Source organism: Hemicordylus capensis, chromosome 4 (genome assembly GCF_027244095.1).
Source record: "Hemicordylus capensis ecotype Gifberg chromosome 4, rHemCap1.1.pri, whole genome shotgun sequence".
Classification (NCBI taxonomy): Eukaryota; Metazoa; Chordata; class Lepidosauria; order Squamata; family Cordylidae; genus Hemicordylus; species Hemicordylus capensis.
The window spans coordinates 162,104,459-162,123,281 of record NC_069660.1 but is presented as its reverse complement, the minus strand read 5'-3'; the positions used below and the strand labels follow the sequence as shown (position 1 = coordinate 162,123,281).

At 46.7% G+C, this 18,823-nt stretch overlaps 1 protein-coding gene across 1 annotated transcript; it reads right to left on the bottom strand.

The window, feature by feature from the left end:
• Nucleotides 1-7,481: 7,481 nt before the first annotated feature.
• Nucleotides 7,482-16,559, bottom strand: MYOC (myocilin). The gene is made up of 3 exons (XM_053249758.1): nt 15,971-16,559; nt 10,450-10,578; nt 7,482-8,266 (listed from the first exon to the last, which is right to left on the bottom strand). Exons 1-3 carry the CDS (start codon nt 16,557-16,559, stop codon nt 7,482-7,484), a joined length of 1,503 nt encoding a protein of 500 aa, XP_053105733.1.
• Nucleotides 16,560-18,823: the final 2,264 nt, after the last annotated feature.

Below are 18,823 nucleotides of genomic sequence, written 5' to 3'. Positions count from 1 at the left end.
TACTCAAGGATGTAGCCATTTTGTTAACCAGGTCCAAGTCCCAATGTAATCCTTGGCCTTGGGAAACCATTGTCTCATCGTCTTAGATTTGGCTAGTCAGGTGAACAAAAGGTTGCCCTTGCAGAAAGTTGGGTATTCTCATTGCCTGTCGTCAATCAAGGCCTCTGGCAGAACTGCAAGGGATGAGGAGGAGTATAGCCTGGGAGCTGTTTGTATTGCAGGTGCTGGAATGGGGAGTGGGAAGCCTTGAAGCTTCCTTTTTATGCTGAAACTGATGTTTCAACTAGTCTTTCCCCCCCCCCCCAAAAAAAAGCAGTCTGGCAGTGGCTCTCAAGTTTTCACTGTACTGAGTATCACTACATTTTCTTCCCTTATAGTCAGCATACAGGAATTGCTTGAAAAGCTTCCAATCTATATTCCGCTGTTCCAGTTTTCCAGAATCCAACAAATCTTATGTGCACATACAGAAGAAAACTTTGCACACCGTCATAACAACTTCTGAGAAATCTGTGACTGTGTGCATAGTTTTCTTCTGAATGTGCAAATAGATTTGTTGGATTGCAGCTGGTGGCTGTAAGGTAAGAAAATGTAGTGATCCTCGGTACAGTAAAAACATAAGAGCCACTGCTGTGTTGTATCATTAAAACTTAACCTGTGTTAGCCTGTAGTTTCTCCTAAAGTATATAGAATATTTGCTAGTATCAAGGAATGGGTCCAAGATAAGCACTACAAGAGATAATACATGCCCACTCGCCTTTATTGCAAGAGGCAGCATGGTTGGCAGTGGAAATTCTGAGAGCATTCAAGAACCCCTCACTGCTGTAACACTGCTCAGACACACAAAGCAACCTGCCCAAAGGGGCAGCATGAAGAAAGGTAAGCTGTCATGACAAGATTGGAAGGAAGTATGAAATTGAGTCGAACAAAAGATCTGATGCAACAACCACCGATTAATTTGTAATGTTTAAGAGGAGCAATCACAGTTCTAAGCACACATTCTACATTCTGGAGAAGGCCAAACAGCTGGCTGGAATGCAGGGTGTAGGACTCCGGTCAATTTGAGCTAGTTGTTCTACGTGAGGTGGGGAGCCTTGTTCCTTAGGGTACACAGCAAGAAGAACCGGTGGCACGTTATTAGAGAATGTGTGACCATCTTCATTTGGTGAATAGCTCAAGGACACTGGCGATGAGTAAATAGCATAATGCTCTGGTGCAGAAGAGGTAAAGTATCCATGTTGACATGTGGGATCCATTCCCCTTGTATCGAGGGAGTAAATGGTGCACATAGCACGTGTAGGTTGGTTCTCAGCCAGATCCATTGTCACTTGTGTAGGGTCACTTGCGTAGGGACCTTGGTTATAAGCCCAGCTGGTTATAACAGGTGGTGTGCCATTCCGATCTACGTGAGCTGTGGACCACCGTGGGTGAAAATGAGCACATCTGTCAAGGCCAACCGTGTGTTGCCTTCTTTTGACATGGGCTGGAGACTTGTGGTTAAGACATGGACAGGGACTCTGATCATTGGTGGAAAAGGCCTTGATTCCTGACAAGTGCTGCCTGCAGTTCTGCTTGAGATGGCTTGTTGGCCCTTGGTGAAGTTCTGTAGAGTGACACACACATTTGCAGGGCTGCCAAGGACCAGAACATTGCCCCTCTATGTCAAGAGGAGATATGTTCTTAGCACCACTGGGGGAAACAAAAGAGGTTTTTGAAAAGGGGTTTCCTAATCGAGGTGTGCACAAACATCTCACATCCATCCCTCTGTCCTTCTGGGTGACAGTTCATAATCCATTGATGCCTGATCTGTGTAGGGGTGAAATAGGAGTCATTGAAATGAATGGAGCTTAGGCTTGCTTATTTTGCTTTGGTATACTCAAAGCTGCAGGCTCACTTTACTTGCTAAACTCTCTATCCCACCCCCACCTTAATGTACAACAGGCTCTCTAGCAATTCTTACCTGCCTTTGCAGCAACTCTAATGGTTTCAATGTTCTAGATTCAGCACTGGCTAAGATTTGGCCAAGTTTAACTGGATTTTCAACCCATGTTTCATCAGTCCAAGTCCAAGATTCTGTCCTCGGCAATACTGCACTGCCTTTCATAAATCCACAAAATTTACAGTACATAGTTGTGCATTAGATGTATCTGGCCCTGTTTCCAACTACTGTATCCATGTGTGGCTCCCACTATTTTAGCAGGACTTGTACAGAATTGTTGAATCACACCCATGACTGACTGCCACACCTTATTAGCATCCAGAATCCTTTGCCTGAGGTCTACCGTATTTACTCTCATCGAAGAAGATTCTGAATTAACAAGTAGAAGTTAAATACATATTACAAATGCATTTACTAAAAAGGATCAGGGCTCTGAATTCAGGACGATTTCCTGATTTCTATTATCAAATGACGCAGGGAAAACCTAGTCTTGGATTCAGGTAAATACAATATTAGCCTGTTGGCACCCAGAATCATCTGCCCAGCCTTGCCCACAATGGGCTTAAGATTTTACAGTGTGGACAAGCAATCAAGACATGAGCCCAGCTCAGGTATTATGCTGTATGAGTGTACAGAGGTTGGTATATTCATACAAATGTTTGTGTGAATGACTGTACCTGTGTTTGTTTTAGAAGTGGGCCTGGATACAGGGCCTTCAAATGCATGGTAGAGAGAGGAAGTGTACTACTGCAGAGACCTGCAGTAGGTAGGTCCTTAGTGCTGCTCCACATATTACATTGCTTATTCTCTTGCTGCTGGTGAGCTCCACAGAGGCCTCTGGGGAGGCTACTGTGAGAAAAAGGATACAAGACTAGAAGGAACTTTAGTCTGATCCAATAAGGCTCTTCTTTAATCCTTAAGACATTTCATGTGCACATGTAAAAATGTCCTGTGTGAACACTCTTATCAGGCAGCACAGATTGGCTGTGGCTCCTTAAGGAGTACTTGGTGGCAAACCCAGATTTGACACCAAGTAACGTGAGCAAATGAGAAACCAGTATCGCTTTGTATATAGGTATTGACAAACATCACATTTGGGTTTAAAATCTTTTCCAAAGATCATCAAAGCACATTAACCAATTCTCTGAAAGAAACTCACTGCCACTGTGTCTGCACTCTGCCCTGAAGGAAGGCTGAATTTTCTGTCTGGTTCCTTTGCATTCCAAGTAGTTGCTCTGTTGGGTCTCCTGTGATGGTTTTGCTCGTACAGACACACCAGAAGATTCTGGGGCTTTTGCTGAGGCAAAGAATGTGAGATGCCCCCTGGCTCCACTCGGTCACATCCCTGTAGTATGGCAGTTACACTCCATTCATGTCAGCACAGGAGCCAGCCTGCTGTCTGTCCTGGTCCATGAAGTCTGGGTCTGTCATCAGTGGTTCATTCTGATTGGCCAGTTAGGGGTCTTTGATGATGTCACACTAAAGTATCAAGTCCCCACAGTTTTCATGGAGGAGTTACCATGTTGATACTTTCAGAGCAGTTGCTGATTAGTACTCTTTTGCTCAAGCCAAGCCAATTCTGCTATCAATATGGGAGGTAGAGTGGCCAGAGCCCACAAAACCTGGGAGCTGAGAAGTGATGCCTGGCAGATCATCAGGTGGGCCTGGTGGCCTTTGGCATGGAGTAGAGTTTGGCACCTGGTATGTCAAGGGGAGAGACTGGCTGTGCCTTGTAAGTTAGGGTGCACCATGGTATTCTGCCTCACCAGCTCAGAGTAGTGAGGCAGAGCATATTAAATGTTTCAGTCTGAATGAACCTTTAGAGAACGTAAGGAGGAACTAGAACTGGTTGCTGCCTTTGTCTGGGAAAGAAAGAATTTGCAGAAATAAATCAAATAATTTAGATCAATTCTAACTACATTCAAACCATGTCTTCTGGCAACCATTGAAGGTGTTGCTTTAAAAACATAAATGCCAGGTTCTTTCTTTCTATCTATCTATCTATCTATCTATCTATCTATCTATCTATCTATCTATCTATCTATCTATCTATCTATCTATCTATCTATCTATCTATCTATCTGGCTGGTTTAGAAGTGAGTCTTGAAGCTGGTTTGGCCAGTTAGGGACAGGGGATTTTACAAAGGTTCCAGATGGAGAGGAGACCTGGTCTTGCGGTAGCAAGCATGACTTGTCCCCTTAGCTAAGCAGGGTCCGCCCTGCTTGCATATGAATGGGAGACTAGAATTGTGAGCACTGTAAGATATTCCCCACATGAGATGGAGCCGCTCTGGGAAGAGCCTCTAGGTTTCAAGTTCCCTCCCTGGCTTCTCCAAGATAGGGCTGAGAGAGATTCCTGCCTGCAACCTTGGAGAAGCTGCTGCCAGTCTGTGAAGACAATACTGAGCTAGATAGACCAATGGTCTGACTTGGAATATGGCAGCTTCCTATGTTCCTATGGGACCTCAAGTGGTTGAGTAATGGACATTTGACCTTCAGAGGAAGGAAGGCAAAATGGCCCCTAATTTGCTTTCCCTCTCCCTTCCCAAAAGAAAAGGAAGGAAAGAACTGGGGTGTGATTTAACCTGGAGTGCCTTTTATCAGCTCCGACTGATATACTAACTGTGACCTTACCTGGACAGAGATAGTTTGGCAACAGTTAATCATGCTCTGGTAGTCTCTCACTTAGATTATTGCAACGTGTTGAACATGGGGCTGCCTTTGAAAATGGTCCAGAAATGGACAAAATAGGGCTGCATGTTTATTAACTGGGAGTGGACATTGCTCATAGGCAAAGCATATGTTGAGTTGAGAGGGAATAGGAGAGGGAGACAGGAAAATTATCCTCATTGAGGTATAATAATTAGAGATTTCGGCATGTTTGGGACTTCCCTCACCAGGTAGGATTGGGAGTATATACCCTGTTGTTTTTTACCACAAGCACCAATGCAATTAACTGACTGGCCGTGTGGCTTTCTGGTATCCAAGCTTTGCAAGGTTCCCTAGAAATTTGGTCTTGCTTGCTTTTCCTCTCAACAGCCGTATGAGGAGCCCACCCACCCCTGCAAGAAACATTGTGAAAAAGAGATGACTGCATCAAAACTGGTTGGGAGTTCATTGTTTATTAACTTGCACACAGGCAGCTCTGTGTTGTGAGACAAGGAAACCGACAAAATGCTTCAGTGATGCATGGAGGTTATTGGAGTTCACTGAAACCTGCTATACAGATAAAACCATCTAATAACCCTTGCCATTTATATTATCACTCCTTTTGAGTGATGAAAGAACTTTGTACTCAATGAGGTCATTCACATAAGCGAAAACTGTGTCCTACCCAGGGTTGGGAGCTTTGTGTGCTCCCAATTTCTGGTTGTATGGGTGCAAACAACTAGGTAGGAGGTGGGAGAAACAATTGTGTGGAAGCAAGGTAGGAGGAAAAGCTACCCAGGTTTTCGTCCTACCTGCTTCCACACAATCACTTCTCCCTCCTCCTATCTAGTTGTTTGTTCACACACAACTGAAAATTGGCACATAGTTCCCAACCTTGGGTAGGACCATTTTTGCTTGTGTGAATGACCTCAATCTTATTGTAATCCTTACAGCATGCCCATAAGGGAGGTCTGTATATCATTGATGGAAGGCCGAGAGAAAGAAGCTCACGTAAGGTCATCTGGTGAGTCAGTGGCAGAGGTGAGATTTGAATCAGGGGCTTCTAGACTTACAGTAATGCTATAATGGCCAAACTGCATGCTACATTACTGCAGCTGCATGTAACAAAGGATCAACAACCCCTTCTCCCTTGCAAAGCCCTGGGGAGGAGGCAAGTTTGTGTCAGAGAAGGGATGGGAGGGGAAGGAAGGGAAGAGGTGCTTCACCATTGTCCTGCCAGGTACATTTCTCCCTTCTCGCCACTGTTTTAACCCCACCAATGTTATGTAAAGGTAAAGTGTGTCATTGAGTTCGTGTTGACTCCTGGTGACCACAGAGCACTGTGGGTTTTCTTTGGTAGAATACAGGAGGGGACCATGGCCATCTCCCACCCAGTATGAGACGATGCTTTTCAGCATCTTCCTATATTGCTCTTGCCCAATAGAGCTGTAAAAGGTAAAGTGTGCCATCAAGTCGATTTTGACTTCTGGCGCCCACAGAGCCCTGTGGTTTTCTTTGGTAGAATATAGGAGGGGTTTACCATTGCCTCCTTCTGCACAGTATGAGATGATGCCTTTCAGCATCTTCCTATATTGCTGCTGCCCGATATAGTACCAGCGGGGATTCAAACCAGCAATCTTCTGCTTGTTAGACAAGCATTTCCCCGCTGCGCCACAGGTACCCAGGTTTATCTCTGAAATGCAAGTTCAGAAGCATAGAGGGGAGAGCAGCAGGAGTTTCAGGGGGAAATCAGCTGGTGGGGAGCAGTTAAGAACTCCCTTCTCCACTGCAAAGAGCTCTTTCTAAGTGCTTTGCAATAGAGAATGACTATTGTTTCATGACTGCAGTTTAATATGTAGTTTCCCTTTAACAGTAATAATGATTACTGTTAATAATAATAATAATAATAATGATTAACAGTAATAATGATTACTGTTCATCTTTTAGTAATAATGACACCTCCCAGGAGCTCAGGGCAGAGTATGTTGCTCTCTCCATCTTTATTCTCACAACAGTTCAGTGAGGTAGGAAAGAGCGACTGGCCCAAGGTCTTTCAGTTGACTTCAGGGCTGAGTGGGGATTTTAACTCAAGTCTTCCCAGTCTTAGCCCAAAACTCTAAACCAGGCCTGCTCAACTTTAGGCCCCTCCAGCTGTTTTTGGACTACAACTCCCATAATCCCCAGCCACAGTGGCCACTAGCCAGGGATTATGGGAGTTATAGGCCAACATCAGCAGGAGCAGCCCTGCTCTAAATGCATTGACTCACTATATAATGAATGGGCTACATCCAAGTGCAAACAACAGCGATTGGCAGGTGGGCTTCCATAACATCAAATCATGGGACACAGTTGAGCCAGAAGCTTGGCATCATGGGTCATTCACCAACAGATCAGTCCTGAATGTCTGCTCAGGCTAAGAAGAGATCTTCAGAAGCCAGGCATTCAGAGGTCAAACTCTACGGAACTTGTAAAAGAGAGGAAGGACTTGATGCCTGCACTGCTTTCTGCTCCAGCCCTGGAATCCCTAGTTACCAAAGGCACGAGTGTGCAAAGGGAAACCATGTTGAAGCAGACAGCATTGGATACTATTAAAGGCAGCAAAGTGGGAGAGACAGAACTGACCCAACGACTGCAAGCCATGAGAAAGTTCTCCTTCACAAGCCCCATTGAAATGAATAGGACTTGCACAAGAGCAGAGTAATTTCACCATATCACTCCGGTACAACGCTTGTTCATTTCAGTGAGGCTTGTGAAGGAGAATTTCCAAGTGGTTGGTGGCACGTTAATCAGTGGGCGGAAGACTAGCCATATGGATTTTTGGCCTTAGGGAGCAAAATGTCTCAGGCCGGACCTGTTGGTATGTTGTATCTTCCCACAACCAGCCTCCCCAAGCTCATCACATCTTGGAGAGCTTGACTTCATAAGCCACCATGTTGAAGTTGTCCCAAGCCAACAGTTTTCGTTCTGTGGGATTGTAGTCTATCATGCTGCTGTATCTGTAGCGGTTCTCAAAGGGAATGCTCAGAGGTGCACTGGTTCCTGTGCTGGTGCGATAGATGAAATTCACTGTGGCCTCAGGGGATGAATAACTGCTGATGGTATACAAGGAGCCGCAGATCATGAAGGAGTTGGCCACGGACTGCTTGCGGATGTTGGTCTCCCAAGTCTGCTCAATCTCCAGAGTCTCTGGATCCAGTCTGGAAAGCACAATAGCCCCCTTGGCATTTTCTGTGCTATAAATTACCCACAGCCCTAGCTCATCAACGGCTAGGTCAATGTCTGTATATCCACCCCATGAGTAGGGGAACTGTCCATGGTAGCCAGCATTGGGCAACACTTTTTGGACTGTAATGACTTCAGTCTTCAGGCCATACTTAGCCAGTATTCTGGACTTGCGCATTTGAAAATAGAGGGAGCCCCGATAAACAACAGCTCCGGTGCTCTCCATGGATCTAGGCAACACGTGCACTTTGGAAGGGTAGCCTTTTACAAACTGATCTGCATCATCATACTCAAAGACTTGGCGGACGTCTGTACCGACAGTGTCAATTCTCCATGTTGTCTCACGGGTGTATGGAGACACAGGTTCTGGGTCCTTCATCCACACACCATACTTACCGGCAATGGTCTCTGCCCTACGGAAGGTCATCGGTTCACCAACCCACACCAGCTGTCCACAATCTGTTTCAGGGGAAAAAGCAATCCAGTTACTCTGTCCCATTGCAGAATTTAATGGGAGATTGTGAGTCCTCAGAACCACTATTACACAGAGGAGCCAGAGCTGAAGGCCCTTTACTCAGTTCTGGATGACATGCCTCATAATACATGGAAAGAGAATGTCCCTAACTTGGCAGAGCATTGATCTTTATAGCAGAGTTTAAATTAATGGGGAATAGGCACATCAGTGTCAGGAGTGGGATCAGCAGACATAAACCCATTTCCCCTTCCCCATGTTTACTAAAGGCAGGGAGGATTTCTTGAGAATAGGGCTTAGAAGCTAGGAACTTTCAAAATTTTAATTAGTTTTGTATTTTTATATTCCAGTTTAATATTTTTATTGTGTACCTGTTTTATAGTTGTATATTGTTTTACATATTTTATAAACTGCCTTGAGATGGTTTTAATGAAAGGCAGTATACAAATTTAACGGTAACTAGATAAAATAACTAGCCTTTTCAAATAGATGTCATTTCAAATAGATGTGTGGTTTGCACAGGAAACCTTTTGGTGGATCGTGCCCCAAGGCAAGCCAGGCAGTTCATCTAGTGAGGCTTGTTCTCATCCATAATCTCAGAGCAAGAAGTTCCAAGGAGAAAGCTTGGCTCTCTCCCTCGCTGCATTTCCCACCTCACATCTGCAGGGGCTGGAGGTTGAGTTTCCCCTTCGCTGATGTCTGATCTCAGCAGAGGGAGGGAAAGGGAAGCCTTTGACTGTGGCTGGGCCTGTTACGGATTTAGGACACCTCCCAGGGGCAGGGCTGCTCAACTTCGGCCCTCCAGCTGTTTTTGGCCTACAAGTCCCATAATCCCCAGCCACAATGGCCAATAGTCAGGGATTATGAGAGTTGTAGGCCAACATCTGCAGGTGGGCCAAAGTGGAGCAGCCCTGGTGTAGTGCCATCTTCCAGTCTCTGGACTGGAGTGGAGCAGGCTGTGCTGCAGGCTTCATTGCGATAGAATGTCGGGAGAAACCCGTGGCAGTGCTTGCCATGCGTGTCGGTTTCATTCAAGGGTAAAGTGTACCTCAGTGCAAGGGGGAGGTCCTTTCAGGAGGGGAGGGGAGGCAGCCACCTCTGGCAGCAGCTAATTGGGGCACCAGCTCTTCAGAACCAATTTGACCCTTGCAAGCTTTGTACGGAGCATCTCTCCTCATACTCCTTGCAAAGTGTGCAAGAAGCACAAGGAGAGAAGAGGAACCTGTGGGCAACCTTCCATCCTCCCTGCCGCTCCCCCCCCCCATGCCCCATGCCACTTTCAAAGCTTGCAAGGGTCAGCTCTGGAATGGGGCTGGCCCCCACCAGGGACATGGGTCTGGGCAGCATTTGGTGCCTCACCTCAGACCCACCCCACAATAATTTGGGCTACCCTTGCCCTTGTGGAGTCTAGGGCAGCGGATCCCAACCTTGGAGCCCCAGATGCTGTGGGACTACAACTCCCATCATTATGGGTGTTGTAATCCAACAGTATCTAGGAACTCAATGTTGGGAACCCCTGGTCTAGGGTGATCAAAAGGATCATCATTATACCAAATATTGTATTTGTGTCCATCTTCGCCATTCATCTTATGATGAGATTATCCATTCAGTTGCCAAAAAAGGGTAGGGGGAGATTCCATCCCACCTTTAAATGGTTCATCTAGCAAGGGGCTCTGTATAATCCCTTCTTTTGAGGTTTCTTTCTACAGCTTGTTTGGTTGGTTGGTTGGTTGTTTGGTTGGTTGGTTGGTTGGTTGGTTGGTTGGTTGGTTGGTTGGTTGGTTGGTTGAACATATTTCTATACCGCCCAAAACTTGCCTCTCTGACAGCATTATAGCAGACCAACTCCCAAGTGCTTCTTCAGGGGGTGGAATTCCACTCCCAGTGCCTACTACCGGCTTGACAACTAGGGTGCTGGTGGTAGGTAGTTTTTCACAACTGATTGACACCCCCATGGGGTAGAGTGGCTGGCAAAGACAAAGAGCCATCTTTGCCAACAGGAAGCGCGGATTGAAACGAGAAACAAACAGAGAGGGAGCCCACTCCAGAGAGTGTGAAGTAGTGAGAGAGGTAATAAGGGGGGGGGCTCTCTCTGTCACCCCTGAGCTAGAAGGAAGATTGTGGCTGGCACTGGGCAAAGCCAGGCTGGAAGAAGACGGCTTCTTCATACCCAATTCTTCGGTTTCTGTGCCAGGATGGCTGGGTGAGGGGCTTCCCTGGAAGAGGTGGGATGCAGAGACCTCCATCAGTTCTGATTTCAGCTCTTGGTAGTCCAAGCTTTCTGTGTCCCATTTAGACACTGCAGAGAGATCTGGGGAAAGAAAACCCACACAGTGAAGACTGGCTGACATACTCTGTGCACCATCACATGCACGTTGCAATGTAATGTTCACCCAGTTGTGCAAGAGCACTGTTTGTTTGTTTGTTTGTTTGTTTGTTTGTTTGTTTGTTTGTTTGTTTGTTTGTTTGTTGGCTCAGGGCCACAACTGCAAGAATTGTGTGCCTGCAGTTGTATGATTCTTGTGCTTAGCACAATGGTGCTCTGGCACAACTGCATGAACATTATTTGGCAACAGTATGTCAGCCATGATAAATAGGGCAGAAATCAACAGTATGTCAGCCATGATAAATAGGGCAGAAATCATCATGAACATTCATGTAGTGCATCTGAAGTGTTGAAAGCATGACACATACATGACCACAGTCATCCTTACAACTGTTCTGTCAGGTAGGCCAGTATCATTTCCCCTACACTGCACATGGGGAGGACTAAGGCAGAGGGAGTGGTGGGCCCAAAGCCACCCTTGTGAGTTTGTGGCAGAGGTAAGAAGTGAACTGGGGACTTTGCTGCTTTACTAGAGCAGCTCTCAACAAGACATCTTTAGCTACAGAAGTGCGCTACTGAGAAAGCATTTGTCTAAAAGGGAGAACTCTCTGTTGAACATCCCTTGAACAAATGCTACCATGTAATGATAATACTGCCACTTTAGTAACTATATTAAACTGTGGTAGAGCTCTAATAATAGATCTTCAGTGTTCTTGACTAGTTTCAACTCTAGAAGAGAATTGTTAATTGAGAAGCCAGCGTGGCGTAGTGGTTAATGTTTTGGACTAGGACCGGGAAGACCTGAGTTCAAATCCTCATTCAGCCATGGAGCTCACTGGGTGATTCTGGGCCAGTCATGTATCTCTCAGCCTAACATAGAAACATAGGAAGCTGCCATAGACTGAGTCATACCATTGGTCCATCTAGCTCAGTATTGTCTACACAGACTGGCAGCAGCTTCTCCTAGGTTTCAGGCAGGAATCTCTCTCAGCCCTATCTTGGAGATGCTACCAGGGAGGGAACTTAGAACCTCAATGCTCTTCCCAGAGTGGCTCCATCCCCTGAGGGGAATATCTTATAGTGCTCACACATCAAGTCTCCCATTCATATGCAACCAGGGCAGACCCTGTTTAACTAAGAGGACAAGTCATGCTTGCTACCACAAGACCAGCTCTCCTCTCCCACCTACATCACAGTTTGTGTGGATAAACATAACCATGTGCACCACTCTTGGCTCCTTAAAGGAAGAGTGGGATATAAATGTTTAAAAAATATTTAATGAGGGCTCAGTCTAAAGAGAGGAAGGGAACAATAAACCCTTCAATAATCAAGGGTCTTGCCTCCAACCGTGTGTGTTTGTGTTGCTTTCTGTGGCAAACAACCCTATAAACAATACCAGGCCCACCATTCAGCGGTAGGCAGAGATCCCAATTCACAGCCAGCAACGTCCACAGCATTGAAGCCTACAATAGCCATCTGGATGCTGCGCTTGAACGTGCATTGGAGGTGGGTCTACTCAATGCACTTACTGGCCATGCTCCCAGGCCTCCACGTGCTGGATGTTTGTCTACAGAGGTCAGCACTGAATGTGAGGGTTCCATGCCACCTAGAGGAACTTTGCCTGCATTGGGTGCTCTCTTCTGCATGCAAACACGGAAAGGAGGGGATGTGTGGGCAGCAGGTGCATGAATGTGGGGGCATGGCTCCCATTTCCCTCTCCCTCCAGGGACTCAGACAGAGGAGCTCCTGACAAGGGCTAAGCTGGAGTCCATATCTCTGTACACCAGCATGACGGAACAGAGACATTTACCTATGAAAGCCCTACCCCTGTGCTTTTTCTGCCTTTGTACTTTGAGATGTGTGGGGGATGGATACAGTTACCTTGCACTGTGTTCTCAGTGTATTTCCTCCTTTTGCTGTGTCGGCTATCTTTTCAGCTTGCCAGCTTGAGCTGGGTCTACGCATGAAGCAGGCTGAGGGGGGAGAATGGACTTTACCATTGCAGACTGCAGGTGGGGGATGCCAATTTGAATGTCCCTCCAAGCAAACAGAAAGCTAGCAGAGCAGGGGGAAAGGTTCAAGGCAAGACCTTGTGTGTTATGTTGGTTTTCTACTTGCAGTTAATTTTTAATGAGGACTAGTAATGAAAATCACACACCACACCCATACACACCTGCTGTACATTTTTCCACCTCAACCTGATGCTAGGTTTTAGATGGCTTTTTAAAAAAGGGCAAATAGCTTCATGGAGACCAGATTTATTTCCAGTTATCAGCCAGAATATATAGATGGAACCTCCATGTGCAAACCCAATATACCTCCGAATGCCAGTTCACTAGGAGCAACGAGCAAGGGAGGGCTATTGCCTTTATACCATGCTTGTGGGCTCTCTGGAGACATCTGACTGGTCACTGTTGGAAAGAAGTGTGGCCAGCAGGTGCACACTTCTTTAGACTAGATTAATGCAAGTTCAGCCACCTAATGGCGCAGTGGGGAAATGATTGATTAGCAAGCCAGAGGTATCCAGTTTGAATCCCCGCTGGTATGTTTCCCACACTATGGCAAACTCCTATATCGGGCAGCAGCAATATAGGAAGATACTGAAAGGCATCATCTCATACTGTGCAGGAGGAGGCAATGGTAAACCCCTCCTGTATTCTACTAGAAAACCACAGGGCGCTGTGGTTGCCAGGACTCGACAGCACACTTGAATGCAAGTTCACTACGCAGCAGGGATATTCGTGTTCTCCTGTGCTAACAGCAGCCTGGAATGTAAAAATCAAGCAAATAACATTTCTCCCCAGCATGAAACATTGGAGAAAAGCTTCACCTAGTCCATTTCTGCAGTTCATGCTGCTATTATAAGCACAGGAGCAGGAGCAGCAAAAAGCTGGCAACTCTCTTCCTTTAATTTTGTTTCATATGTCTCTGAGCCTTCAAAAATAGTTCCATTGCTCCAGATTAAGCTTTGTCCTTAAATAAGTTGATGTGAGTGTTGCCACATACTGTGAATCCGGCAAGAGTGAACAGACGCAGCAACACTGGATAGGGGTCTCCTGTGCCCCTTGATTAGTTGTGTAGAAGAGAGAATTTTGGCAGGTGCCACTTTCCTCTCCCCTACATGGTAAGTTGCACCAGCCAAAATGTCCTACTCTGCACAGCTATTAAAGGTACAGGAGCCTCATTGATCTTTGCATCTGCAAAGATGCACATTTAAATGTGGCTTACCCCTAAAGTTGCCAACTCTTGAAACAAAAAATGGGGCTTGGGAGTGGAGCTCCATAGTTATCAGGACAGAGCACAAAAACAATTGCTTTAAAAAGGAAAAAGAACAAGCCTCATTCATTCATTCATTCATTCATTTTTAAAGCTGAGGGAAGAAATATTTAACTTTGCTACTAGCTTTTCTGGCAGCTGGCCCAGAAGCCAAATAAACCAGCCAGTCCTTTTTTTTTTTACTCTCTCTCTCTCTCTGCTAATCAACTGTATGCTCCTTCCTGACTTAAAGTACAATTCCACCCAAATTGGAATCAGAACACAGGAGCCACTTGACCTGGGTACTCCACATGGACTGAATCAGTTGTTTGTGGGCAGGATGGTTATTTCCCAGCTTTACCATTGGTATGACCCAAAATAATGATGGTTTTGCTCTACTGCCACTCCAAAAATATTCCCTGACGGACACCAGATCCCAGCGTCAGTATTCCATCACCCCCTATTTCTGTTCTCTGGTGATGGGGAAGGATGTAGCAGCTTTAAAAGAGGCCAGTGGGGGGGTCTATCTCTTTTAAACCCTGGAAGAGGAATTCATGTAGCATTGAGCCTCCTGTCGATTCCTCTCGAAGGTCAGCAGTGTGCATCCCTAGTATGAGGAAACATGGCTTAATGCAACAAGCCTTTCTAAAAATTGCAGTGGGCAGTGTTTAGACTTGTTCACAGGACAAACAGGATTCCAAGCTGTGCTTGCTGGCAGCTTTTCAACACCTTCTGCTCGGTTTGCCTTTGTTCCATTCATGAAATGGGGACACTCACTGACATCCTTGGTTTTTGGCAACCCTGAGATGTAGCAGCATTGGAGAGAAGCATCTGTCTTGGGTTTCCTTTTCTCTAACCACTCCCATTTTGTAGAGCTGGACTTGCCAGATGCCATAATTGCAATAGATTTTCTATTCCAGGACCAACCCTGGATGTCCAAAGCCACAAAAGCTTAGAGATTAGTAAGAAATGGATGGAAAATAACACATGAAATGTCACAATCCCATTATAGTAACTTAAGGTGGGGCCATGTTTAGACTTTCCAGGTCCAGTTCCTCACCCACATCTTAAAAACAGTATAACAGAGGTGGGAAAGGAGAGGAAAGGGCAGCTGAAATAATTAGGAGTTTGAAGCCTTTTCCTTATGTGGAAAGGCAGAAGCATTTGGGCCTTTTTAGCTTAGGGGAGGAAAGGGGAGAGATTTTATTAGTGTCTAACACTTATCAAATAGTAAGCAATGTGGACACAACATTTTCTCCCTCCTTCATAATACTAGAACTCAGTCCAATGTTAGACTGGTAGTCGGCTCACAGCAGAGAAAAGTAGTTCTCTGTAATTCGGAATTTGCTACTAAAAGATGCAGTGATGTCAGGGTTCAAATAAGGATGAAGAGCAGGACACACATGAATAAACACATCATTTAGATTGTGCCCTTAAAGTAATTAGACAAATTAATGGAAAGGAAAAGAACTCTCTCAATAACTATTTGCCATAATAGTAACTATTTCCCTTAATAGCTACATAAAGTTAAAGTGTGCCGTCGAGTCAGTGTCAACTCCTGGCGGCCACAGATCCCTGTGGTGGTGGTTGGTAGAATACAGGAGAGGTTTACCATTGCCATCTCCTGCACAGTATGAGATGATGCCTTTCAGCATCTTCCTATATCACTGCTACCCGATATAGGTGTTTCCCATAGTCTGAGAAACATACTAGCGGGGATAAAAACTGGCAACCTCCGACTTGCTAGTCGAGTCATTTCCCCACTGTACCATTATGTGGCTCACTAGCTAACTCTCCGATGCTGCTGACATTACTTGTATACTGTACCGTTAACCCCATCTGCATAGTGCTGGCGGTGTTTTGTCCTCCTTTCAAAAAAGAAGCGAAGATGCTCAGTTTCCCATTACCTGCTTGCCTAGTAGTCTTACAGCCTTGTAGAACATACACACAGCCTGCCTGCTTTAGTGTTCCCCTTTGGACTGAACTGCAGCCACCAGATGATACTGGAGGATGCACCGTTTTGAAAAAAACAAGAATGCAAGTGGCCACCCTAACGAATAAGCCGCAGCTCAGGCAGGTTCCAAAGGCAGAGGATGGCCTCCAGCTTTACCTTCTCTAGAAGTGCGGAGGGAGTCCCTGCTGCTGGGCAGCTCTCCAGCCTGGGGACACTGGCTTGCTCTCAGCTGTGCCATCGCCTGGGTGCTGGCCTCCAGCCTCCTTCCCAGCTCGCCCTTCTCTTCCTCTAGCTGCCTCTTGTCTTCTTCTAAGGCAGACTTGTCTTGGAGGAGGTTGCTGATGGTAGACTCCAGCCTGCTCACCTGGCTGTCCCGCTGGGCTTGCTCCCTCTTCAGACTACCCACCTCTCTTTGGAGTAGCCCCACCAGAGAAAGAGAGGGGCCCCTCCCAGCTTGGCTGCCGTGCAGCTGCTCAACCAGCTTCTCCAGAAGAGCCAGCCTGGCTCGAGCAGACTCCAGTTCCAGGCGCTGGGCATTGCTCTCCTGCTGCAGAGCCCCGATAGCTGCCATGGCTTCACCAGGGTCAGCACAGCTGGCTTCACTGGCACTGGGGACCACGAAGGAATAGATGCATCTGCCATCCTGGTCTTTTGCTTTGTGGAGATGGACAGTGCTGCTCCCTGAGGTCCCTCCCCCCCAGACCATGCAGCCAGAGAGCAGCCAAGTCACCAGCAGCACCTCCATGGCCCCACAGCTGCCCCTTTGGAAACCCACACAAGCACTCCCAGTAGCACAGCCTGTGAGTGACATTCACCAGCTCTCTGTGAAACAGAGTTCCTGGAGACCTCATTTTTATACAGCGGGGAGTCAGGGAGGTGCAGGAGAGGGTCGCTTCTCCGCCAGCAGCAGCAGCAGCACAGAATAACAGGAATCTTCCTGAGCTTTGGGGATTTTCTTAAAGGGCTCGCATTTCATTTCCAAAGCTAGGGGAGACGAACAGCTAGCCTAGTGTCTATTCCTGGCACCTTTCTTCTCTCAACACAAACTATAAATATGTCACAACTGATCTGCTGCTTGTGGAGTTCATGGCTTGATGAGTGTGTGTACTAGACTGTGACAAGATCAGAGAGAAGGACAATTGTTCTGGGATTCTGAAGTCCAACGACTTCCTTGCCGTCTTTGACAGAATGGCAGTTTGTTCGCCTTAAAGTATCAGGTCCCTGTGCAATTCTACACAATAGGAACTCACACCCCTGCTAACTGGGCAAAGAGGCACCTTCTAATGTGGTGATTCCCTTTATTGAGCAGGGGGAGAGTAACTGGCCCTACCCACCCCCAGGATAGGACCTCCAGTGACTGTTGCTGGTGTCTATCTGATGTTTCTTTTGAGATTGTGAGCCCTTTGGGGACAGGGATCCATCTTATTTATTTATTATTTCTCTGTGTAAACCGCCCTGAGCCATTTTTGGAAGGGTGGTATAGAAATCAAATAAATAAATAAATAATAATAATAATAATATAGGCAACTATTAAAAGTTTCAGAAATAGATGTCAATGAGGAAAATAGACAGATAAAATACCATATTAAGAGTTGCAGCCACACTAGCTATTTAGACTGGAATAAACATCATTCCTTTGGTGCATTTAAACAGAGAACCCAAATGTCTTTGTTTTCCATCATTTGCATCGCAGTGTTTTCCCGCACATCTTTTGTTTAGACCTCATTTGTGGTGATTTGTGGTCTTCGACTGCAGTTATAGCACCTGCTTGTCCATTGCAGACTGACAAAGCACTGGTGAGGCTTTTCGTGGCTACTTTCCTTTAATGGGTAGCTTCCTCCCTGCTCCTTTTTATTAAAGCAGCTACAGGAAGCCGTCTACTTGGAAGTTGTCCAAGTTAAGATGAATTTGTTAATAGCCATCTTGTTTCAACTTTATAACACTTTCAGTGCCTGGGCAGTGGGGGAGGGGGAAAGGAAGCTAGTGGTTTTATTTTTTTAATGTTTTTACTAGTGTTTTCAAGCCCGTTAAAATAACGGGCGCTAGTAGGGGAGAGTTCCTCCCCCATGCGCCACTTCCTCTTGCCCTTTCCCCTCCCCGCTGCCGCACTCCCTCCTGCCCTTGCCCCTCCCCCTGCCACACTGTATGGAGCTTTGTCTGGTTTGGGGGGGTGCTTGTGTGTTACTTTGTGTGGTAAATAACGAGCGCTAGTACCATGGTTTTTTCTTTTCTTTATTCCTTCTCCCTCTCTCTCACTCTCCTTGCCTTATTTGTTTTTTTGTTTGTCGGGCAGCCGGGCGGAGAGTTCCGCTGCCGGTGCCCAGAGTTCTCCCCGGTTCCCGCTTTGCCGCTTGCTCGTCGCTGTGGGCGGCGGGTGGAGAGTTCTGCCGCCGTCGCCGCCGTTGCAGTGGGCGGCTGGGCAGAGAGTTCCGCTGCCGCCGCTGCCCAGAGTTCTCCCTGGTTCCTGTTTTGCCGCTTCCCGCCATTGCCATCTCTGCTCTCCCTGTCTCCCCGCGGGCCCGTCTTTTAACTCTTTACTTTTCTCCCCGCCAGTATTTTTTTTTTTTGTTCCCCGCTGCTCTCCCGGTTCCCCCGCTGCTCCCACAGCCTCCCGGTTCCCCTGCTGCCGCCTCAGCCCTCCCGGTTCCCCCGCTGCTGCCTCTGTCCTCCCGGTCCCCCTGCTGTTGCTCAACATGGCCGCCCGTGTCTGGACGGCCATATCTTTCTCGGCCGTTCTGAGCATGCGCTCTGCGCATGCCCAGAACGGCCAAGAAAGACACGGGCCGGAAAAGGACACGGGATCATGCTCAAGGCTTTTATTATAGAGGATTCTTATTTTTTTACATTTATGTCCCACTCTTCCTCCAAGGAGCCCAGAGCAGTGTAATACATACTTAAGTTTCTCCTCACAACAACCCTGTGAAGTAGGTCAGGCTGAGAGAGAAGTGACTAGCCCAGAGTCACCCAGCCAGTATCATGGCTGAATGGGGATTTGAACTCGGGTCTCCT

Coding starts and splice junctions, on each gene's coding strand:
- MYOC (XM_053249758.1), bottom strand. CDS start 16,559: ATGGAGGTGCTGCTGGTGACTTGGCTGCTCTCTGGCTGCATGGTCTGG. Junction 10,579..15,970: donor CCTCCGCACTTCTAGAGAAG/GTAAAGCTGGAG, acceptor ATCTCTCTGCAG/TGTCTAAATGGGACACAGAA. Junction 8,267..10,449: donor CACAGAAACCGAAGAATTGG/GTATGAAGAAGC, acceptor CCCCTGAAACAG/ATTGTGGACAGCTGGTGTGG.